At 38.2% G+C, this 25,079-nt stretch overlaps 5 protein-coding genes across 5 annotated transcripts; 1 reads left to right on the top strand and 4 right to left on the bottom strand.

Annotated features, from left to right (window-relative positions):
• On the bottom strand, window positions 153-2,361 carry LOC18774408 (outer envelope pore protein 16, chloroplastic). The gene is made up of 6 exons (XM_007206043.2): window positions 2,134-2,361; window positions 1,923-1,974; window positions 1,630-1,661; window positions 1,314-1,347; window positions 1,102-1,169; window positions 153-486 (listed from the first exon to the last, which is right to left on the bottom strand). The coding sequence occupies exons 1-6, from the start codon at window positions 2,245-2,247 to the stop codon at window positions 346-348; spliced, it is 441 nt and encodes a 146-aa protein (XP_007206105.1). The 5' UTR covers window positions 2,248-2,361; the 3' UTR covers window positions 153-345.
• Window positions 2,975-5,368, bottom strand: LOC109949471. The gene is made up of 2 exons (XM_020565117.1): window positions 4,386-5,368; window positions 2,975-3,849 (listed from the first exon to the last, which is right to left on the bottom strand). The coding sequence occupies exons 1-2, from the start codon at window positions 4,909-4,911 to the stop codon at window positions 3,215-3,217; spliced, it is 1,161 nt and encodes a 386-aa protein (XP_020420706.1). The 5' UTR covers window positions 4,912-5,368; the 3' UTR covers window positions 2,975-3,214.
• Window positions 7,756-9,882, top strand: LOC18772523 (mitochondrial import inner membrane translocase subunit Tim9). The gene is made up of 2 exons (XM_007207457.2): window positions 7,756-8,083; window positions 9,409-9,882. Exons 1-2 carry the CDS (start codon window positions 7,989-7,991, stop codon window positions 9,593-9,595), a joined length of 282 nt encoding a protein of 93 aa, XP_007207519.1. The 5' UTR covers window positions 7,756-7,988; the 3' UTR covers window positions 9,596-9,882.
• LOC18772661 (CAX-interacting protein 4) lies at window positions 10,420-12,237 on the bottom strand. The gene is made up of 2 exons (XM_007205497.2): window positions 12,121-12,237; window positions 10,420-11,695 (listed from the first exon to the last, which is right to left on the bottom strand). The coding sequence occupies exon 2, from the start codon at window positions 11,671-11,673 to the stop codon at window positions 10,702-10,704; it is 972 nt and encodes a 323-aa protein (XP_007205559.1). The 5' UTR covers window positions 11,674-11,695; window positions 12,121-12,237; the 3' UTR covers window positions 10,420-10,701.
• LOC18775527 (glucan endo-1,3-beta-glucosidase) lies at window positions 21,789-24,389 on the bottom strand. Its single transcript, XM_007204992.2, has 3 exons — window positions 23,050-24,389; window positions 22,440-22,797; window positions 21,789-22,329 (listed from the first exon to the last, which is right to left on the bottom strand). Exons 1-3 carry the CDS (start codon window positions 24,106-24,108, stop codon window positions 22,196-22,198), a joined length of 1,551 nt encoding a protein of 516 aa, XP_007205054.1. The 5' UTR covers window positions 24,109-24,389; the 3' UTR covers window positions 21,789-22,195.

Below are 25,079 nucleotides of genomic sequence, written 5' to 3'. Positions count from 1 at the left end.
TCAACCAGTGTAGGCTGTTGCATACACAGTTCTTGAAGGATTCGCATCCAGATTATAAATTCACTTTATCAAGTGAAAAAAGGATGCATTGACCCCGAACAACGATAAACGTATAATTTTCCCTGCACCAATATCAGTTCGCATCTAACATATTGCTCGAGAATGATAATATTTGAAGATGGGATTCATAATCCATTGTATCAACCTTCAGTAGTTTAGTTGAAGAACACTTGAACATTCGTTTTACAATGCAACAACTTCATGAGAAAAAAGACACAAGAAACCTACTACATAGTTCTTCTGGATCTGCAGAGAGATCGGTTAGAATATTTAATACTTCCATGTTCAGGTGAGATAGTTGATGAATTCCACAGCGGTTGCAATGGCACCTCCTGTAATTGCATCCACAATAACTTTATCCTTGCCCTTATTGGTGGCTGCAGATACTAGAGCCCCTGTCAAAGCACCCCCCATCATGGCATTCTTCTGCAAGAAATCAAAAGAAAAAGAATGAGCAGAGGCAGCAGTATTAGTTGAAGTCCGAAAATTTTCTTTATTAAATAAACATGAACTTGAAATGGCATGATTGAAGCTTTTTGAAAAACTGACAGTCAAGTCTGAAACAAGAACTCTTTGATAGTTCTTAGGTCATGTCTCAATGATTAGAATTTTGTCCTGGGATGAATTAGTGGTTGAAATTGGTATGCATATGGGATTAAAATCAAAAGGAGAAAAAAAGACTGCAAAGATTTAACGTGAGCTTCTTTCACAAGAAAAATACCATGCAATCTCCTAAATATAATTTCATAAGCTACCTGTGCATACTTAAAATGAACAATTACAAAAAGCAAGGCAACGGGAGGATCTGAGGAACATAGAAGTTAGAGTTTGATAAATTAGTAAGTGGAGATATCTGAAACAAAATATATATCAGAAGCTACATGCGCAAACTCAAAATGAATGAGTAGCACAATTATGGCCAAGTAAGGTATCTGAGGAACATAAGAGTTCTAACTTTTCAACCAAGAACCACATTCTTTAGCTCTTTCCTAAAAGCTCAGGTATAATAGAACTAGCTATCTAGAACTAGAACAGACATACCCAGTCTCTGGTGCCACGGACCCTTTCTAAACCATACTCTGCTCCCACATACACTCCGGCTACAGTTCCTGTCAGTGTAATAGAAGAAATTGTTGATGCGGTTCACCAAGTTCAAAAGTAAGGAAGTGGAAACATTTTCCCAGAAGATTTACATAATCTTATGCATACATACATGATACATCTAACTTTCAGTGACATATGACTCTACTTACCCCAATATGCACCTTCTTTACACATCTTCTTCAACTGCACAAACAGCATTTCCAATTAGCAGGATTAGGAAATTGTATAATATCCGGATTTTTTCTGACGTGTACTGATAAACAACACACCTCTTTTAACAAATTAGCACAGTAAGAGTAAGACCTCCGAGAAGCAATAGATCAACTAAATAAAACCAAATGAGAAAAAAACTGAAGACGCTGAAATTAAAAAAAGTAGCTACTAGTTACCTCTTAGATCATACAAGTAACAAAATTGTAAACCAGTGGATTAAACAAGGGAGGGTCCTGGTTAGTATTTACTCACAGTGTGCTCAGCATCGTGAGTGGAAATGCTCCCTGTAAACATCACTTGAAATTATCAGTAATGTCACCCAAAAAAAAAAAAAAATCTTATTCAACAACGATTACACCATCAACACCATCAGACTAAAACAGGAAATGATGAACACTTTAACCAAATGAGTCAAGAAACCGACACATAATAAGAGTGATTTTTCATAAGAGACTCAAGATTAAAGCTTTTCCTCTCTCTCATTTTCCTCGGTGTTTCTCGGGAACCAAACAGTTGGACTGGCAATAATGACAATAAAAAAATACCTTTCTTGACCATCGAGTAAGCATCCTCTGCAGCAGCTCTTGTAGCAGCGACCTGAACAAAACCAGAAAAACAAAACGACGCCTTTCAAGTTCTGAACTGAAGCATTGATCCCAAAGATCAAAACCCAGAAGCAAAATACATAAATAAATTACGAAAAGAAACAAAAATGTTAAGGATAAATAAAAAATTACAAAAAAAAAAAACACGTACGGTTCCGATCTTCAAGAAGCCATCGACGGTATGGTTGAGCAAGGGGTTCCCCAAGTCGATTATCACGTCAACCCTTGGCCCTGATATCATCCCTGAGAAACTGCTTCTTGGCATCTTCTTCTTCTTCTTCTTTCACCACCTACACACTCACACTCTCTCTCTCTCTCTCTTTCTCAATCTCTCTCTCTCTCTCTCTCTGTTTGTACGTATGCGTGACTGTAACACTAGGTGACAATTTGGGATGAGATTGGTCTTTGTATTTATGATCTTTTTCAGTAATGGGCAGTTTTACCAAAATGCCATCGGAAGCTCCATCCAACCTCAATGGGCGGTGCCTGTGGATCAAGTGCATGTGAATGTGTCAATATTCGAAATGTCATTGCAAGCCAAATTTTTTAATCTTGCCATCAATTTTTCTTTAATTTTTTGGGCAAAGGTACAAGCTTTGGTTAGGACTTTGTTATCTAGCTATAGTAGCAAGTCTCAATCCCCAAACCAAAGAAGAAAAAAAATTCATGTGCTTTTAGTCCATTAGTTACTCCATATGAGATCTTAACTTATTGAGATGGTTAAGGCTTGAACTTTTAATTGCTTGTCCATCACTTGCTCATTTCAATGTTTTGATTCAGAATTTTCCATTGGTATAGATCGTAACCCAACTTGTATTATTATTAGAATTGGATATGATTACAATGTTGCTAAAGAAGGATTACCAATCCTTAACTTTTCGAGGAGTCCTTCATCAACGGTTGTGAATAACTGATTTTTCTAAATCTCTTTCGACCTTGGTTGTCGTAGTAGCAAGTCAGAAAGATTGAGAAATAGGATCATCTGATTTGAATCCTAAAATGCAAGAAGAGGTAGGGGGATTTTATTGCACTGAACTGTTTAATAAAGAAGGAAACACAGGACAAGAATGACAAAGATGAAAGTTATGCAGTTTGGCTTAACTTACAGACAGCAAAGTTTGTGTCCTTGTAGCATAACTCTGTTTTGCATGCATTAGCAGAAAATATGCAATAGAGTCATTGTTCTACAATCTACTTGGGGGGAAAATGAATACCAGAAAAACTAATAGAACTCAAATTGAGTAAACAGGGATTTTTCTCCAACTTAATCCAACTCCATCCGTGAAAGAAAAGGCATAGATATGACCCTTTTGCACAGCTTCATGCCCATCACCAGGCCTAAACATTGGTGCTGGGAAAACTGGCAAGGCATTTGATCCATCAACCTGCAGGCAAAATCTATCACTCTCTCCCACCAAAACCCACACCTCCTTTCCCCCAACTTGAACCATTTTTGCTCCATGTGATTTTAGTCTTGGCCTCTCAACAATTTGGTTTGGAAAGAAACTGATCAATCTGCACCTGCATATCAAATTTGGATTAACCAATACAGTCCAAAGCCACAGCTTCACACCTAACTGATCTGACCAAGTAAGTAACATTAAGCGCCCGTTGAGTGATGCTGCAGTGAACCCATCTGCCTCCTTGGGCACAAATGACTTTAAGCACACCCAGGAGTTGGTGCTGGGGTTGTAGATTTCAGCCGAGTGCTTGAGAGTTGCGCTACCACCGACCACGAAAAACCTGCCCTTGTGAGTAAAGCCGTCTGCAAATGCTCGCGGTTCTTGCATGTTTTGCAGTGATTGCCATTCCCATGTCTTCAGGTTCAATCGTTCAACCGAATTCAAGTAAGATGAAGGATCAATATCTGCATATCACACATCAAGTTCCACACGGTAAGTGGTGTGGTTGGGAGAGAATCTAAGTATGATCAGAGAAATATGATTATGATTTTTATTAGCCTCAAAGACCAGTTTATCAAAATCGAAGTCTTTGGTCATCTAATTTTCACTGGTGGCTCCTTACTACACATCAAATGTGGTCCAAAGGGGCTCAAACATAAGTGGTTGATCAGCATCCATGTTAGGAGATTGTTACCAATTTATATGAAATTGTGTCTGAAATTTCTGCAAATATCTGTTACAAAAGCACTTGAATCCATCTAAAAAAACTCAGTATACAGTCATCTACAAAAGCTTTATCAATGTGGCAGATATACCTACTTATTCTTAGTGTGATCCATGGCTAAAAATTAAAATTGAAAATTGTTTGCTTGAGTACCCAATCAGCAAACCTAATTGGGTAATTGGTTATATTTGAGCGTGAACCTAATTTTAATATATTTTCCAAGACCAAGGCATACACAAAAGAAGGAAACTGGATGAACATTATAGCAGTACTTACTGGAAGATTTGCCCTTATAGCCTCCTGCAACATAAAGCCAGTCATCACGAAGGGCACAGGCAGCACCGAACGGGTTCCGATCCTCACAATTCATTTTAGGCACATCATGAAGCGAATTTTCACTGCATGAATAGGTACACAGGGTGGCATGAGGCTGATGAGGACTCTGCACCAGCTTGGCACACAAGAAATGTTCAGGCAGGACCCCAATAACTTGGATTCTGAACACCGGCGACAGAACCCGAGGGACAACCACAGAATGGAATTGGGTTGGAGAGAATTGATAGGCAAACCATTCCCATGATGAACATGGAAAGGTCTCTACTTGTTTGCTGCTGCTTTTGTTGTTGTCTTTGTTGTGATCAATGAGGGGTTTGTTTGGGATTTCAACAATGCAAATATCATTGAAAAGGCCAGAATCAGAAACTGGGAAGATGGAATTGTGTAAAGTAATGGTGGAATATTGATCACTGGGTTTGGCATTTGAAGCTGAAGAAGGTGTTCTGCTAAGGTACCACCACATCATGAGTTGGCTGAGTCTCTCAGGTTTCTCTGACTGAGAGAGATATTTGGATGGAAATGACAGAGATTATAGGATTGGAATTATGAAGGTTTGTTGGGTTTTTATTTTGCCTGAATCTCCTAATTTTGGGCATCAATTGGATCTACTGTTACAGTGTTGTGTGGTGGGCTCTGTAATCAAGGGTCTGTGATGTGTGGGAATTGAGCACCAAACTCAGTCAACTTCTTAAACTTTCTTTTTGGGTTAATTGTATGTTACTTTTAATTTACCCCATGAACTTGTATGTTACTTTTAATTTATACTCTCAACCTTTTTCTTTTTTTTTTTTTGGAAAATTAAGTACGCAAATTAATTTTTATTGTCAATTCCCTCCTATTGTCTTAATCTCAACATTCATCTAATTTGCTGTTACATATGAAGGTAAATTGGCCATTTTATATATTAAAATAATATATATATATATAGCAAAAGGCAGAAAATGGTAAAACATTCAAAATACCATTGGTTACTGCAAATATTAAGAATTGAAATTATTAATTAAATGAGGATAATATAGTAAATTCACACCTTTTTCATATTTAAAAAATTAAAATTAAAAGAAAAATTAGATAATGGATCCTATTTTTATAGAACACAACTACCCATTATCTTTTTTAATTCTAAAATAAATTTTTTTTTTTTAAAAAAAAGCAAAGAGGTTAGTAAAATATTAAATAAATAAATAAATCATTTTAATAAACAAAGGGCCCACCCACTTCACCTCTTTCCCTTTTGTTGTAATCAAAAATACGGAGATGAGTGGGGAGCTCAAATGGGAGAGAAGGATAGGGGGATAGAGAGGGAGAAAAGGGAGGGCGGCTTGCGGTGGTGGTCATAGGGGTAAGGGAGAAGAAATATGGGGGAGGGGGGGAGGAATGGGTCTCAAGTCTAAGAATTAATTAGAGATTGACTATTCATCCATAAGACAACCATGGTGCATCATGTCTAAGGATTAACCTTGCGTCATTGCAACCGAATAAATCTTGTTTGACATACAAGTTGAACTTTCATACAAGTTTCCTTATTTTGATCGCGTTCAATGAACTCACTCCCTACCAAGCACCTATGCACTTATCTCAATGTCCTCCCACGAATGAATCGTGACTAGTCATCCTCACGTTTGAGTAGATAGAGTGCGTACCAACTTTGTGGTTTGTCAATGCCCAATTAAACGATCTTATGACCGGAACATTTTTGGTTTGAGATATAGGGAAAGGTCCCTTTGCATCTAACCTCATTAGATCAATTTCTTTATCTCATAAATCCATGAACTTGTCAAATAGGTCAATGGTCATGCATGGACCGTCACCTCTGTTGACATAATTTCCCTTTTGTATAAACCTAAATAATTGGTTTAATTGAAGTTTTCATGAACGATTTCATTTAATGATTGACTTTCAAGGCATATTTCTAACAAGTATTCCATATGAATAATGTAGCAACTGCACCAAAAAGGATCACAACTACAATGAGGCGATATGCATTGTGGACTGCACTTAGAATAAAACCACCAGCTATGAACCCCATCACGAAAAGTAGAATCAAAGACCATAATATTAGCTTTGGGAAGCTCTTCCTAAACGAAAACTTGTCGTCTTGGCTAAAGAGTAGTAATGGCATGATTGTGAACAATGGAGGAACCTTGTACTTTCATTGATCCGATTAACTCCAAAAGACCATATACCTTACGAGGAGCCTCAAAAGCATTTACTGGGCCAGAAGAAATGGGTCTAGATGTAATGAGACCTGTTGCACGGAGAATAGGAGGAAGAGGTCCAGAGTTATGGCGGCCAGTTGGTGTTACCCCACCAAATTGAGGACCAGACAACTTCTTAAGAGGTTCTGAACACAATAAAAAAGGGTCAAGGCTCCTTCATTTAAAAACGGGATTGTAGTGCAAATCCAAATCCTTAACTAGTTCTTAACAAACTGGCCTATAAGTTAAGAACTCTGTAGCACTAACTTCATATGCAAGCTACCAATACCATTTCTAATACAATTAAATTGAACAATAGCTTCAAATAAATTGATGTAAATAAAAAAAATAAAGTTTATAAGAAGCAATGATCTAATACAAACATGAGACTAAATTTTATAAACTAAACCATAACAACTGACTTACTCCAATCTCATACTGCCTGCAATCCAAAACAATATTCTAACCATTTCAGTCCAATCCACATCTTGTTTGGTTAAAACCAGGATATATATATATATTAAATAAAGGCTTAAATGTTAAAATGGTTCATGAGTTTTATCCTATCGGCTAGTTTAGTCACTGTGTTATTAATTTGGCCAATCTGGTCATTGTATTTGTATATGTTAGTCAATCTATGACGAAAATGATTAAATTTGTTAACATATACAAACACAGGGATTAAATTGGCCAAATTAATAATGCAGGGACTAAATTGACCAATAAAGTAAAATATAGAGACCATTTCGATATTTACACCTAAACTAAAAAGCCTTTATGTTGTACTTTTCAATTATGATGTAAACCCACAAAATAAAGACCTTTTTTGTTTTCTTCATTTAGCTAGTAAAGAAAAGGGCAAAGGAAAAAAGCAAAGTAGCAAATGAAATCCCACAAAATACAAATGCTTAGTTAGAAAAAAGATAAATCTATAGGTTTGTTTAGTTAGCAATAATAGTGTGCTCTTCCACCCAAGTTCGAATTCTCCTCCAATTATATTAGTGTAGTTGTACTGTTTTCTTGTTAAAAAAGAAAAAGACTATTATTTCATATTAGTTCTTTTTAAAAAGAAAAAGAAAGTTGCCTAAAGCCAATTTCTGAATTTTCATAGCATGCTCAAATCCAACGGCCACTATCATCTTAATACGACTCAGAGGACAGAGCTAACAAACGGCGCCGTTACAAGCATATGATGATATCCGCCTCCTCGAAATCTAGGGTTTTAACTCGGTATAAAGGGGAAGCGATCTGCTACACGATCTTGGTCCATAAACCCCAACTTTGTGATTTTCCAGAGAGAGTAACTAATTTAGCAAAAATCCTGAAATAGTTGATAAATCCAAGTATGGACAAGAGCATGATAGGAGATCTGGATTCCCTTCCAGAGGAAGACAAGCTCAGAATGGCCACTATGATCGATCAGCTCCAGATCCGCGACAGGTTTTTATTTTTATCTAATTAATTTCCCAATTTTTCCCTTCGAGTTTCTACATTTCCTCATATGTCTTGTGGGTTCTCAAATTCTGAATTTCTGCTTGATAATATGAAAAAAAAAAAAAAAAAACTCGAAATTTGGTTCTGCTCATCCAAAATTGTAAATTTGTAATCTTTCACTTGAGGAAAGAGAGAATTTTGGTCTTTGCCGCATTGAGTCTCTGTTATTTGATTTGAGAACGGTTATGTTAATGTAAAGATAGAAGCTTGTGATTCTAAAATAGAATTTTGGGTATTGCATGATTTAATTTGTTCTTGCATTTCTAATGTATTTTGTAGTGGGGGAATGTTTTGATCTTTTGGTCTGCTTCAATCTGTTCTCTGTAGCGCAATGTATTGTGCTTTTATTTCCAGTTGAATTGCTACTCAAATGTTTGTTTATTATCGCGTTGTGTCTTTGATGAATTCGGAATCAAAGGGTAAAAACTTTTTCTCTAAGCCTCTGAAGATTTAGTAATTTTGCTAAGAGCATGGAAGATCCGAGTCATTTGATTGACTGAGATTTGTTGCTTCACAATTCCTCTTTTATTTAGGTCACATGGTTTAATTTTGTGAGAACTCTTTTTTTGTGAAGCCATATAAAAGTTCTCCTTAAAACCATGGCAACATTTGTGTTGCTTCTGGACGTTTTGGGAACTACACTAGTTATGTGTTAGTGCAAATGTTGTTTATTCCTTAGTTTATGAATTTTACCCAAGTAACAAATAAAGCGATAAAGAATATATGAGATACTGTTTGATGACCTGAATTTGTTTCTTTCAAGCATTTGTGTTACTAGGAAGAAGAATGATCTTTTACCTTTAATTGTGTTTTTCATGTAGACATTTCTAGTACAAATTTCATGATTCCTGCAGACTTTGTCATGTTCAGGTTCATCATCCATAAGAGAACAGTGTTGCCCCATTTTGTATTACATTTACTTGTTTTCGCCATTTTGAAATGCTAATCCAACCATGTACAGAAGGCAATGTTAATATCCCAAAAGTTCAAATTTTAGGCAAAGTGCTTAAGAGAACATGCATGGAAATGGGTGAACATCAGAGTCATTAGTATTTAGTAACCAAGACTAAAGTTCAGGTATTCTTAGTACCTGGCTTCTAAGTTGGATGCTTATTTGCATGTAAAAGAACTGTTATCATAGCTTTGAACTAGTTCTTTGCCTAGTTCTGTGTAGGATGAATTGGTGGAGGTAAATTTGATAGGCTTTGTCTGATGCCATTTCCATGCTGAAGGATGGAACAAATCTGCTAACAGTATGAATTTCCTTGCAGTTTGAGGATGTATAACTCACTTGTCGAGAGATGCTTCACTGATTGCGTCGATACCTTCAAGCACAAATCGTTGCAGAAGCAAGAGGAAACCTGTGTCAGGCGATGTGCTGAGAAGTTCCTAAAGCATTCAATGCGTGTTGGCATGAGGTTTGCAGAGCTCAACCAGGGAGCTGCAACACAAGATTAGTCATCAAATCACCAGAGGGTGCGATCACGCCATCTTGGCCTTTCCTTTCTTTGTTTTTCTTGGAGAATCTCCCCCCTTTTCTTATTTGGGAAAAAAAAAGGGGCAAATAGTGGTTGTACCCATTTTTCACGATTTCACTTTTCTTGTCAAGAGAAAACAGCAAATTGTATTCTGTAGATACATGGGATCTTAAGTTGCTGTCAGATAAGAATTTTTACTGTTACTAATCCAAGCAATGTAGCAATCCATGACTTCCTTAATGTGATGAATAAATTGCTTTGTCCTTATATTTGTTGTGACAGAGTGGGAACCTTCGCTTAGTTTTGGCCCTTCAAACAAAAACTTGGCCACTTGTGAAGCATAAGTCCATTCCATTAAACTAAAGCTTCTACTCGAGTATGAAGTAATTATGAAAATCCACAAGAATACGCACCAGGAGATGAAACCCACAAAATGTTTGCTTGTATTCACTTTAACACCGCATTAGTCATTAGAGCCAACAAAAATGCCAATGGAAGACCAATTCTACATAAAACATTTGCAGCAAAGCATTCGTGACACCAGAAATCACCACAAGCAAGAAAGCTACAACACAAGTGACATCAGAAACTGAAAATCAAAAGAGCTATTAAGTTTCCTAGTAGATGATTAGTAACAATTTTATTCGTGCAAAACAACCAAATCTAACCAAAGCTTCGAGGAAATCAACAGAACAAAACTAATTACAATACTCCTGCATGCTATACTAATTAGCAACAATTGTGATATATTCAAAAGCTTGCAGAAAACAAATCTAGGGCGAAATATACGATCTTATATACATATAGCACAATATGCTCTGTAAATATCATTCAAAGAGTAGGATGAAATAAATGTTCACGCAAGAAAATGGCACAAGATCGAATGAACTAATACCAGAAACGTTCAAACTTCCGATAAGCAAAGTGATAGTTTCATCTCAGAAAGCAAAACAGCCAAATACAACAGAAGCATGTCCAAGCAAATGAACAGAATCAATACAAAGGTTGCAATAGCATATTGTTGCAAACTACATAGATTCAAACTGGTTCCTGGGGTACACAGTTTGAGACCATTCCTAGATCGATTTATTCATCATCCTCATGATGGCGCTTCCGGCTCTTCTTCTCAGATCGCTTCCTGCCCCTACCTACCCGTGAATCATCATCAGAATCAGATGGTGTGACTGCCTTTCTGCTCCTCCGACTGCGGTGTTTACGAGAATGAGAATCTTCAGACGAATCAGATTCAGAGTCATCCGAATACCGATGACTTCTCCTCCTCCTCTTCTCCTTCCTACTCTTCCTATGCCGCCGCCGGCGCTCACCATCCTCCTCTGAGGACTCATCCCTCTTCCTCCGCTTTTCCTTCCTTCTTTTCTTCCTACATTCATCTGAATCATCTGAATCATCATTGTATTTCCTCTTGCTACTCCTCTTCTTCGACCTTCCTCTCTTCTTCCTTTCCCCGGAATCCGTATCCGACACATCACCATCTGAGTCTTTATTCTTCTTTTTAGAATCCTTTCTAACGGCCCTTTTCCCATTTCTTTGAGCAATAATCTTCTCAATCTCTGAATCATAATCTGAATCTGAACTCTCACTGTCTTCATCCTCATCCTCACTCTCTTCACTCTCAGCCACGTTTTTCCCATTTGTCCTTCCCAGCTTCCTCTTCAACTTACCCAATTCAGACGCAACATCAGCCTGAATCGCGTCTGGGTCTTTATCCTTGTCTTCCTTAACACTCAGAAAGTTCCTGCATTGAAAGTTGAGGTGCCCAACACGGCCACACCTCTTGCAAGCCCCACGAGCCTCATCAGCATTGGACCCAGTTATACGGGCAAGTGCAAGGAGGCCCTGGAAGCTCGCATACGCATTCTCAGCGTCTGGTTCAGAGTTCGACAAATTGGGTTGCGCAGAAGTCTTGTTGTCCTCTTTGTTGGGTGCATAGGGGTCATACCCAATTGCACTCTGCCATATACCATGGGTTTGAAGGGCAGCACTACTATGCACCCGATTGTTCGCGGGCATGCGAACCCTTCCTGCTGTGGCAGGCATTTTGAAATTCGAAGATCAAACCCTACAGAGAATCAAACTAATCAGAATTCTCAGAAATTATACCCACAAAAAAGAAAAACGCAACAACTACTTGAATTTAAATGAAATCAAAAGTTAAGAATTCTTCGAATTCATTCGCGATCAAACAAGAACCCTAATAAGTCGAAAATTTTGAAATTTAAATTCTAGGGTTTCCTTGAACTCCTATTGAATTGTCTAATTACAAAATTGCGTGCAGAAATTTATGCAACAGAAACGAACTCCGATGAGAAGAAAGCACAACCGAATAACTTCTCTTCAAAAAAATTGAGCATTAATCAAACAGAAAATCGAAAATTGTCCGTACGGTGGTGGGATGCAAATTAAAGGGTTCTTTTTTATATATTGCAATTGATAGAGACGAAATGAAAGAGAGCGAAATTCGACATGGAAAGATTGAAGCTTTACCTGTGAAACCCTGATCGGAGGCGAAGCGGAGCTTCTCGAAGAGCAAAAGCGTCAATGAAAGGACTTTCTGATTGGGGAAAGTTACCCCGACTGAATATATCAAGTTATCAACAAATATAATTCAATTGGGTAAACCGTCTTTCGTATATAGGTCCGAGACGATGTCGTTTCGAACAAGCCAAATATTTATCCTAATAAGATAGGAATTGGGCCTATTGCTTAATTAATTAGTGATTAGGGTTCTTTTTCTTCTTTTTTTGTTCGAAAAGTGATTTCATACATAAATCAGGCAACTATTGTTTTCTCATTATTCTCAATCATGCCTCCTTTTCCTCCCCCTGCAGCAGCAGCAGCACCACTTTATGATGATGATTGTAAACATTAAAACATTCGTTTCACAAATGATGTTGAGGTGGTAGCCTAATATTTCAATTTGGTAGGATTGGTTAATAACAAAATGGTGGGAAATTCAAACTCAATCAAACAATCAAGTAATTAATAAAGTAAATGAGACTAATGTCCAAGACTTATGAACATAAGAGAGTATACGTGTCACGTCCTCGCACTGTTTCTTCATAACTCTTATTATACTATTTTTTTTAATACGAGCGATTGGAGGAGGGGGATTTACACAAATGTTCATTAAGTGTCTAAAGATATCAAACCTTTGCCCACATGGATTTACACAAATATTATAGTAGGAGCTGTCCATTTTTTTTTTTTTTTAAATGCTGTTAAATGAATCTTAAAATTAACTGAGTACACCCTATAATCTAAGTTAACCCTAATATTTTAATCAAAATGTAAAATTAACTAAGTGCACGCTATTTAACTACCAAAAACAGTCATGGTACAACACTCTAATATCAATCATAAACCAGGTTTCTCTTTTTACATGAATTTGTGCCCACTTTTCAGATTTTGGGTTTCATCAAAATCTTTAATTTCGTAATACCAATCCTAAACTAAACTAACACTCGCTGCGTTATTCGTGAGTACCAAGCAGTACGAAGACTTTTCTACGTATGATAAAGGTTGAATATAGTGAGTAAGGTGTACTTATTAAAATTTTATTTGTTTCACAATTCAATATAAACTTTTTGGTCATTTTATATTAGGGTAAATTAGTAATTCAATAAATAGTTTAGTAGTAGGGTGTACTCAGTTAATTTTAAGGTTCGTTTAACAGCACATAATCTAGTTAGGAGCTTTTTGGGCCACACTTGAATATTTCTTGAGGCCCGACCCACTTGAAAGAAAATCTATTTGGGGCTCGTATTGTGGTCTTCGAAATATAACGTATGTCTTGCTTTCTCTTTTTTCTGTATCATCGCATCTTGATATTTCTTACTCTTAGTACAAAACAAACAAAGAACGATGATGTTGTTGACATTATTTTGTGGTATCTAGAAGATTTTCTTTTTTGTTTCTTGTTTAGTGGTTTCTCTTTTTCTTTACATTAATTACAAACGGCTAAGTTTACAATTCCTTGTCTAGGACTAGGACTCCTCTATACTAATATAAATATTCTCTTCCTGAACAAACGAAGGTTTACAACAATCTCATATACCAAGTCTCCCTCTTCCTCTTTCTTAAACATCTTTCTCACCTGTATGAGCTTAGTCAAGTTGGCTAGCGCGGATGTCTTTCCCATTTTTCTCTTTATAGTTTAGATTAGACTAATGCAGAATATCACTTGTATTTTTCTCAACTTTAAAAAGCAACCATGTCTCCTCCTCCTCCTTCTCCAGCAGCACCTCCTCCTCCTTTCTGGAGTGAAGACCCCTCTTTTCTAATCCCAGCTATCCTATCCTGTTTCATCCTCGGGTCTTTATGTATCTGTTGTGTGTGTTTAGGACGATGGGAGCTAAATATTCCAATTGATGATGTAGAAGCACAAAGAAATCATCCACAACAGCCTCACCCTCCTCCTAACTATAATCCTAACCAAGACACTGCTGCAAAAACACCACCGCTGCTGGCGGAGAAGAAGGCGTCAAGTTTCCGATATACAAAGAGCCAAGCAATTGCTACTAACACTAACTCGGAGTGTTCAATTTGCTTGGGCGAGTTTAAGGACGGGGAAAAATGTCGACAGCTTGAGTGTGAACATACGTTTCACTGAGAATGCATTGATCAATGGCTACTCAAGAAGATGTAGTGTCCCCTTTGTCGTGCTACAGTCTCTAGTGTACAACTGTAAGCAGGGCAAAAGTAAACCATAACAAGAAATTCCTTTGCTCTGTTTTCTAACAAGTATATGTTATAAAGAAATGAAGCCCACATAGATAAAGCTATAGGGCATTAGTCAAAAGATGGAGATATAGCTAGAGGGTATTAGTCAAAAGATGGGATAATGATGTTGGGGAGAAATCATTATGTCTCCCTTAAAGGCCATTTGCTTTGCCTATAAATAGACATTATATTTGCTTGTAAACATACGAAAGAGAAGAAGAGAAAGAGTGAGAGTCAGAAGAAGAGAAAGAGTGGAGTCTATCTGAGGAGAAATTCTGTCAGTGTAAACACCACGAAGAGAAATATAATTCCACTCCCAATATTACAGTGGTACTTCTCATCCTCTGATTATTCTAGTTTTATAACAGTATATACTTCTTGCAAAAAATAAAGGTAGGGATTTTATTTCCTAGCACAACGAATCTAAATCTTTTGAATTTTTTTTTATGGTTTACTTTTTTTTCTCTTAAAAGGAGGACATGTGTCAGAATAAGATTGGTTCATGGCAAATAAGTGCAAATAGAGGTACACCCAGGGTCTTCACATATATACAAGGAATTGCTAAGGACCTATTTGATATCCTACTCAAAAAAATAAACTCAATCATTTTAATTCATTTTTAAAATATGAGTTTTCAAATACTGATTTTAAGATCTAAAAACTTATTTGGTATTGAACTCCAAACTATTTTTAAGATCCAAATAAAATTGAAATTAAAATCAGAAACCCCTAGATTTCCAAATTGAAATTAACAAAAGAAAAGGAAAATCTGTGAGCTTTCATTAGAAACCCAAAACATGAAAAAAGATTGATCAATTTTGGGTTGGGTAGCAAGGACGGACCTATGCACATGCTAACTTGGGAAAAAATCGCTGGTGATTTTATCTTTTATAACCTAACGTTAATACCCAGCCCACTCAAGCGCACCCCACACACCCCTACTCAAGAGCTGCTTCACTCTCCTCAATGCAGCTGCTATATCTACTCACTTATCAATGCCCATGCACTCAACCAACCTTTGCTCATCCAACGGTCGGTTTTAAAACAGTAATACTCACACTCATTGAAGCTGCTCCAACTACCTATGCATGATTCGATATTGTTAGTGCAATCACAATTATTACCAATGACCAATGGCAATTTTTTGAAAATTAATACCAACATAAATTTTCTTTCTTTTTCTAAATTTTTTGTACCATTCAATTTTCCCTATAAAACCCACCTATTTCTTCAAAATTTTCATACCACCAAAATCATTTACCACTCTTTAATTTTGCTTAATCTTTTCCTCACAAAATTATTTATTAATTGCTTGTATATATTTTTTTATTAATCTCTCAACATCATTATGAATATATTATTTATTAGTATATGTGTGAGAAACCTCCACCCCCTTTAGATGATCACTTGTATTTTTTTTTTTTTTAAAAACTGCTTTTTTCTTGTAGTTTAATGTTGTTTTTACTTAAAGTTGTACTAGATGCATTTTGAGGGGTTCATTATGTTCCCATGTATATTTTTTGTTATTAATGAAATTCACTTGTACCGTCTAGTAATTTGTCTTTTTAATAGGTTTATACGTAAGGTAAATTTAGCCCACCCCATTTTGAAGTCCTGGATTCATAACTGTTGGGTAGTGGACGAAGGAGACCTCAATGGCCTTGATGAGAGAGAGAGAGAGAGAGAGAGAGAGTTATAAAACCTCACTTTTTTGTTTTCAATAATGGGGTGTTTTTTATTTTGTTTTGGGTGAGAGTTTGAGTTTTTAAAAATGAGTCTATCAAACGAGTTTTTTAAGTTTTAGACTTATTATTATTTTTTAATTTATAAAATTGGATCCAAATAATATACCAAATGGGCCCTAAAAGAATAGAAAAATATAAGTTGGTTTAAGGATATGGGACGTTTACACATATATGTTGGTTTTGGAAACCGACTTGAGAAGCAGAAACAAAAGATTATATGTATTTTATTTTATATAAAACCAGGCCAAATTTGGTTTTAAAAAGTACTTCTCTTGCTCACACACTTTCTTCTTAGGAAGTAGAAGAAGAAGTGGACTTTCAATCTCCGAGGCCAATTTGGTTTAGAAACTACTTCTTATATATATTGGCCAGATATAATAAGCTAAATAGCTCTTTAAATCATCTCCTCTCTCTTTACACGCTTACAGACATCATGTCAAATCCTTGTTTTCGTCTTATTTCGACCAGCGAAGACTGCGTGATGCCTCTCCCTCCTCTGCCTCCATCATCACCTTCAATTATTGATAATCCTAGGCTAAGGCTTGCTGATATGGTTGGTTTAGGTTTAATGCTAGCATGGTTTGGCCTCTTTGCGGCCTTTTGTTTCCTCAAATTTTGTAATAGGCCCAATGATAACGTTGTCGATCTCGAAGCACAAACGGATCCCCCGCAGAATCCCCCGCAGACCACAATGGTCTTCACGTGTAGAATCGAAAGCAGCAACAACAACAACAGCCGCAATCTTAATACTGATGATGAGGATCTTCATCAGTGTTCAATTTGCTTGGAGGAGTTTAAGGATGGGGAAGAGTGTCGGTTGCTTGCTAACTGCAAGCATTCGTTTCACAAACGGTGCGTTGATAAGTGGCTAACCAACAAGGAAAGCAAACCACCATGTCCTCTTTGTCGTGCTTCTGTTCAAAGCATACAAACCGAACAAGAGAATCAAGTAGACAGTACTGCCTAGTCAATATTAAATTTCAAAGACAGAAGAAAAATAATAATAATGTTTTTAATGTTGTGGTTTCTTCTTCAAAATTACTTGTTAATTGGGAATTTGTTGTTGTTGTAAGTTTGTGCATTGTATTGTTACCATCATTAACTTCGGGGAATAACTTTTCTATTTGCGGTGTGTGTAGATATGTAATTCAAAACAGTAAACATTACAGCCAAGTGATCAGAGAGGACAGGACCACTTGAAAAACAAGACCAAAACAAGAGAAAGACGAAGCTATAGCCAATTCCAAACCTAGCAAAATATCCTTCCCTTTACGTAAACCCAAACCTTTACGGGGGACAAGGGATATCCTTCCCTTTACGTAAACCCAAACCTTGATCGTCATGGTATTGTCAGTAAATTCGTGCCCCGACGGGAAGTTTTTCCATTAAGTAGTTTTGCAAGGGGAAACCAGTCAATTTACAATAGTGGTGGATTCTTTGCTACCACAACACCCAAAACCTCCAGTCAATTTTTAGATTGTCCTTCATTGACCATTGCCCTTAAAAATTTAGGCTCCTAATGGAAAAGTATATTGTATATAAAAAAAACAGTACATGGTACCTAACACTGGATCTCACTCTCTCATACACAACTAGTAGCTCACCATGGTAGCCGTGGCTCGGACTCTTCTACCTCCTCCACCATCGCCTCCGCCTCAACCACCATCATCGACAGCACACTTAATGCAACTAATATTTCGAGTAATCTTGCCTATAACCGTCATGTATGTCCTCTTCTTGTACTGGTGTAAAGGGAGAAATAATAATCCAACGAATGACCAAACCTGCGATCTTGAATCCCAAACACCGCAACAAGCCTTAAGGGTCTTCACACAACACACACACACAGGACTTGCCAAGGAACAGAAATATTTAGCAGTGACGAGTGTGCGATTTGCTTCAAGGAGTTTAAGGATATGGGGACCTGTGTTGGCTCACGACATGTCACCTATCACCAGAAATGCATAAATGGCTACAAAGGAACAAGCACTGTCCTCTCTGCCGTGCTTCGGTTCGAAGTGCGTTACCACAAATGGGAATCAAGTCTAGCTAGTTAATATTCAAAGGCACACAGAAATATATATATATATATATGGTATTTATTTTGCAGTTTCTTCAAGGGTTTTGTGCAATTGTTAAGTATTTTTCTACATTTTGGAAACAATTGCATAAATGTTATTATTTTTTGTTTTGGAAAGTACATTGCTATATAACAGTGTGAAAACTAAATCAGTAATTTTTTGATTTCTTTTGAAAGCATTTGTGTTGCTTAGTTTCCTGGAGTTTTGGCAATAGTACAAATAGTTTTCTTTATATAGAAGGTTATTAGCTAATTTTTCCACTTTTGAATTTTCTTTATATCTCAATTATGTCAATGTGGGTGTTATTTTTCTTCTAACTCTCTTCTCTCCCCTGTGCTTAAAGTTTCCACTCTCTGCATCTCTCAATCTCAGCAAAGTCGAAGATGTTTGCTTTTCCTCCAAACCCTAACCTTAAACTTTACCTTTCAAATTACTGTTTTCATATTTGATTTTTTACTCATTGATGCGGTTCATACAGGCATGGTTAAATTTTGTAAGTCGCGCTTAGCGCATTTGATTAATAAAAGACATGTGAAGAGGCTAGCTAGTAACTAATAACTGTGATACAAATACAAGGGGCTTGTAGCTTGAGTGGTTAAGAGCATTTAGTCATCCAAGGTCTTATGTTTGATTTTCCCCCTCCCTCATATCGCTATATTAAAAATAAAAATAAAATGATACAAATAATTTATTATATAATTTCAAGAGTATGTTGAGAGTTAGTAAACAAATTTGAAGTGTTCATTTAATTTTTTTTTTTTTTTTGGTTTAGGATTTATTCTTTGCTCTTTTATTAAGGAGTCTCACTTCAATCTTAGATGCAATCTACTATACAAATAATTTGTTGGATTGAGATGCAATCCACATATAAAAAACAATTAAAGTACAACCGCCGTTAAAAAAACTCAAAATATATCAACATCACATATATATGAGATGGTATATTGGGAGCAATGTTAGGACTTGTGTCTTTTTAACAAGCGGTTGTACTTTAATTGTTTTTAATATGTGGGCTAGAATGATATACAGTACATTTCTGAACTTTTTCCCTCTCCCTCTCCCTCTCACACACATACACACTCCGCTATGCTATCCACGGCGCCTCTCACTCTTCTTCCTCCTCCTCCTCCACCGCTTTCACAGGTATCAATGGCAACAAACCTAATTCTATCATTGCTACATAGCCCGCTTGATAGGTACTATTCCTTGGGGCACGCTGTTGTAGAATCATACCATGTCATTCTATTAATGATTTTAGTAGCCATCAACATATACCTGCTCATCAGAAACTTGTATGTAAATCAAAGGGCTGATCAAACTTTAACCCTCTTGGACATCGAATTCGGGGCACCAACAACGACAAATCTACGGCGAACAAGAAGACCGTCGCGGCTAATCTCTTATGGTGTACCTTTCATTCATCAAGTGGGCAAAAGAATAGGAATTTGCAGTGATGAGTGTGTTATATGCATGGAGGAGTTTAAGGAAGGAGAAAACTGCAGATTTCTTAGCAATTGTAGGCATGCATTTCACCAAAAATGCATAGATGATTGGCTTGCTACGGCTAGCAACTGTCCGGTTTGTCGAGATTGTGTTTGGGTTGTGCAAGGAGATCAAAATCAGGTTCACACAACCGTCAATATCTATTATGTATAGTTAATTGAGGATTTGTGTAAAATTTGAATTTTTCCCATCCGGTCAAAAAGGAAAAGAAAAACCCCAATCTTTTTGTTTTCTCCAAGTATAGTATAGGGGTTTAACTTGCCACAAGCATATAGACTATTGCACTTACTCACACCCAAACCTCCCGTGCGTACTTTGTACCGCCAAAATCCTAAACTAGCAAGAAACTTTCCTTTTCTTTTCTTTTTTCTTCTTTTCCTTATGCCATTAGGACTTAGGCTTTCCTCAAGTATATATTAATTGCAATCCTTGTACAAACAACCACACTGGCTTACTCTCACCTCATACACGCAGTCCGCCCGCCATGGTATCGGCAGCTCCTCTGCCTCTTCCTCTTTCGCTACCGCCTTCACCGCCACCAGAGCTTGGTTATGTACGCACCGTGGTGCTGATGCTATTATGCGTTCTAATAGTAGCCGCCATCATTTATGGGATCCTCAGGGAAAATGCTGCTGATCAAAGAGTACATCCAACGCATGACATTGAATCTGGGGAACCAACAATAACAACACCATTAACCGCACCACCAAGAACGAGAAGATCAGCCAGAAGACCGCCGCTGCGGCCACGGCTAATCTGCTGTGGTATACCTTTCAAGTATCGAGTGGACAAGAGAGTTGGATTTCACAGTGACGAGTGTGTTATTTGCATGGAGGAGTTTGAGGAAGAAGATAAGTGCAGGGTTCTTAAGTGTGAGCATACGTTTCACAGAGGATGCATTGAGAAGTGGCTAGCTAAGGGTACCAGTTGTCCGCTTTGTCGTGATTCTGTTTATGTCTTGCAAGGGGATCAATATCCGCTTTACCCATACTTGAATATGTATAATGTCTAGTTAAAGACGGGTAGAAAACTACCGTGTTTTTTTGAAGCTTTTTATTATTATTATTATGATATTGTACATTTTGAAGATTAATTTGGATTTTAAAATTTTGTTCATAACTAAAATTACTAAATGTTCATGTCACGTCAGTAATTTAACGACTTTATTGACAAAATTGACGAAATGCAAGCGCAAGAACACATTGACCCCGTTGCAAATTCAATGAGAAAATTGAGATTCGAGGCAAAGCCTAGGAAGAAGCCTTAATTTAATGGTTTAACTGTCATAAAAAGGGGTTAAATACTGATTATCTCAGACCACATCTCTATTAGTAGTAGATCTCACTTAAACAATTGAGTCTCACCGCTATTTGACATATAGTATTATATAACAAGAAATCATGCACAAATATTAGTTTCATGATCAATTTTGGATAAGAGTAGTTGGATGCATGCGAGAATTCATAACATTGCTCACATCACATATATCCCTTGTCACTAGATATAGTTTGTAATAGTATGTTTGTTCAATTTGCAGTCACACGTACATACGTACATATCCATAGAATATGATGATTGTACTGAAAACGACGAGCATAATATTGCTTTACTCCAAAGAAATTGCTATAAAACTCTCTTAGAAAGTTAAGAGGAATTAGATTCTGTCGTAAGTTATAGCTAAGCATCTTCCTTTCGTTCAAAGGAAAGATCAAATGAAACATAGGGTTTAGGAGACGTTTCAATTGATATCAAGAAGATCTATTGACTTCAAAAATCAAACGCAAAACGACACATCAAATGTTGATGCATATAATTCATGTGAGATTACAGGGAAGGGAATATTTTAGCACCCTCCCATAAATTTTGGACTTTGTTATAATTTACTCTTCTGAACTTTCAATTTGATTTTGTCTCCCTTAAACTTTTAGTTCATGCAATTGTGCCACAATGTATCAATTATGTCATAATTTTCTGTTAGATTCCATCACGGGCGACACAGACGACTAATCCTTAAGAGCATCTACACAAAGTTTGATCGCTACCAAGCATTGTCCCCAATTTTGGCCATAAACGTGATCTATAACTCAGAGAGCATTGCCAAATATTTCCCCCAGTAAAATAAATAATAATGGTCCATAATCAGTTGAGAAGTACTAGATTCAAATTTAATACATCAGATCTGAGAGTCCTAGCTAGAGGCCTTTGGAACCCAGAACACACCATAAAACAGAACAACAAACTTTCTTGTAATGAAAATAACACTGTTTTGCTATCTCGATTAATAATACAACAACATGTGAAAAATTATTCCACATATTGTACCGCTATTAGTCCAAAATAACAAAACAGCACTATTCCCCTTTACAAGTAATTCTCTGTCCAAAACACAGCCACTTCTTCACACCCAACCAATAATTAAACCCCACGACAATGGCAGCAGCCAGAGTAGCTATCCTAAGTTAATGACGAAATTAAATTAACTCTTTTTCAAATTACAAAAGATTAATTTTTCTAAAAGATCATACAAGAAGCTACCACCATCATAAATATCTCTGCTACTCTGCTACTTTTCATTTTCATCGAGCCTCCCTCCACCGACTTTTCTAACTTCTCCGACTTGTATGGATACGTGCACGCATCGTAACCTGCCACCCAATTTTTCCACTTTTTATTATTAAAAAAAGATAAGAAAAAAAAACTAATTTCGCTAGTTTCAAGATGTCGATAAATAAATTAAAAATCAGGGAAAGCTTACTGGGATCAGTGGTGGTGATGAATCCAGTGTGCTTGAAGTCACAATTGTAATCCTGCGGCCCCACCGACTGGTAATAAGCGTTCATGACGTAAGCTGCGTGCGACCTCACGGTATTGGGCTGAAAGCAGGGCCCACCTTTTTGTATCGCCTTGCAGTCCACTCCGCTGCTGCACACGTAATCTATGTTCGCCTGCAACGCCGCATCAGAGACGTTCGATCTGGGCACGCACCACCTCTTCTCCGACGATGACGGTGCTCTTGCTCCACCGGACGTGGGACCCGACGCACCGCCAGATGTGGGTCCGGCCGCCCCGCCAGAGCTGGGTCCGGATGCCACCCCAGATGTAGGACCCGCTGCCTAAAATAAATAATTAACGAACGGTCATTATACATAAACAACAACGACAGCAACGACAGGTGAGCTTATGTCGTAGGCATTGTCAGAGCTCAGAAGCACAAACGCGGAAGCCGAGTGATCCATTGAGTTAAGACAGAGCATACGACCTCCACCGCGTGTCAAAAAACTATTGGCAGCACATGAGGAATCAGAATAACTCTTCGATTCTTACCCGCAAGAAATCCAAAAACATTACTAAAATTACCGAATTACCTGTTGGTTTCGCAAAATGCCCACGTCGTAAACCGGGTTCAAGTCGGGCTTGAACAACCCGTAATTCCGCTCCGACGTCGTGGGTTTCAGATTCTCATTGAACAGCGCGAAGATGTAAGTCTCGAACGTCCGGTTCGGCATCAACGGCGTGCCTTTTCCCGAGCTCACGTGCCTCACGAGGTTCCCGTTATACGACGCCGCATTGTCCACATTGACATCGGGTTGGGTCGGGTCGCCCGCGGAGGGCCACCCGGTTTCCGCCACCACTAGGTCCACGTCCTCGTACCCGACCTTCTTAATCGCCGAGAAAACCGCGTCCATCTGTGCGTCGAACATGTTGGTGTAGTTCATCCCCGTGGCGTTGTCGAAAACGCCTGCGTTTGGCTTGAAGAGCGCGTAGTTTAAAGTCTCGGGTACGAATCCGAAGAACGGGTACGGGTTGATCAAAAACGGGGATTTGGTCTGGCGGTGAAACTCGAGCATCGGAGTGAAGACGACTCGGTCGTACCCGGTTCGGAATCGGCCCTGACTCGGTGGGCCCGTGTTGGGGGCTAGTATACCCAGAGAGTGAGGTGTCCCGACCTGGACGGTGGAGATATTAGCCAGCTGGAGAGCCTCGTGGAGAGACTTCATGGCGGGAAGCAGATGCGCGATGAGGTCCTTGTCCGACGTGGCGAGGATTTCGTTGCCAACGGCGATCCGGTTGATGATCGTGCGGGGGTGGAACGGCAGAATGTTAGCGGACACCCAAGCCTGAGCCGCGGAGAGCTTGGCGAGGGCCGGAACGTCGCCGTTTCCGACTGTGACGGTGACGGCGATCTTGGTGTCGGCGAAGGCGCGGAGCATGTCGGGGTTGGCGTCGAAGATTTTGACGCGGTCGATGGTGGTTTTGGTCTTGAGGAAGGTCGCGACCTGGGAGGGCGGCGGGAGGTTATCAGCTATGGTGCCGTAGTTGACGCCGATGGAGTAAGCGGCAGCTCCCATGACATGGCAAGCGGAGACGAGGAGGAAAAGGAGGAGGAGCTTGGGCGGTGCGGTTGCAGAGGATTTCTGCTCCATGTCTCTGGTGTAGAGAAGCTGAAAGGAGCGTGAGCTAGATAACACCAGAGAGCATATGTTGAAAGTTGAAACTCGGAAGAAAGGTCTGTGTGTGGGGCCCGCTTAGTATGCTTTGCTTGACGAGTTGATGGGAACAGTTTTCGATTTTCCACAATCTGGTCAAGACTCAAGAGGGAGAGTTGATGAACGGAGAGACGTGGGGGTAGTGGGGTCAATTCACAACTGCATATGTATTGGTTTGTTTGAAATTTTTAGTTTTTGTTTGCGGATCTTGTCAGTTTTGGTAAAGGTCCATCTGTATTCCATTAACTGGTTGTGATTATCATTTTAGCCCCAAAAAAATATTTTTTGGGCAGGAAAAGAAAAAGGTTATAACTAGATCTTTTGGATTATATCTTACCTTGTGAAGTTTAAAAGTTTTCTTTCACCCAAAAAAAAGTTTAATAGTTTTCTTATTTTAACCCAAAAAAAGAAGAAGGGATTTTTATAATTTCATGTATAGGGAATGATGAATTGTAACGTACAAGATTTTAAAGGTTAAATCTTTGGTAAATGAACATCATGTTAGTTTATACCAAAAAAAGCCTCTACAGCTACAAATGGCACCATAAGTGCCTGATTAATTCACACGGGGGAAATTACAAACGTGATCAATTTACAGCTTATCTTAGGAATTTTCTATTGAATTTGCTAACAAAAATCTGTGTAATTCACATGTTCATCGCAGACAAAAACTTGAGTATTTTGTTTTTTCTACTTATACACTAAAACTTTGAATTAAGTTTCAACCTGTTTCGTTAGGGGCTTTGATCCACCCGTGCAGGCTACTATGGGCAGAAGGACCCCCAGCCCCCAAAGACGAAGCCCGGTAGTGAAGGCTAGCCTGGACAAGGAGTGGGTTCTATCAGTCTAGGCAAGCCCCTAGGCAAGATTTGTTTGGACCGCTGCCTGGACAAGCTGACCTAATGCTG

Source organism: Prunus persica, chromosome G6 (genome assembly GCF_000346465.2).
Source record: "Prunus persica cultivar Lovell chromosome G6, Prunus_persica_NCBIv2, whole genome shotgun sequence".
NCBI lineage: Eukaryota > Viridiplantae > Streptophyta > Magnoliopsida > Rosales > Rosaceae > Prunus > Prunus persica.
This window is presented reverse-complemented; position numbering and strand designations above follow the sequence as displayed.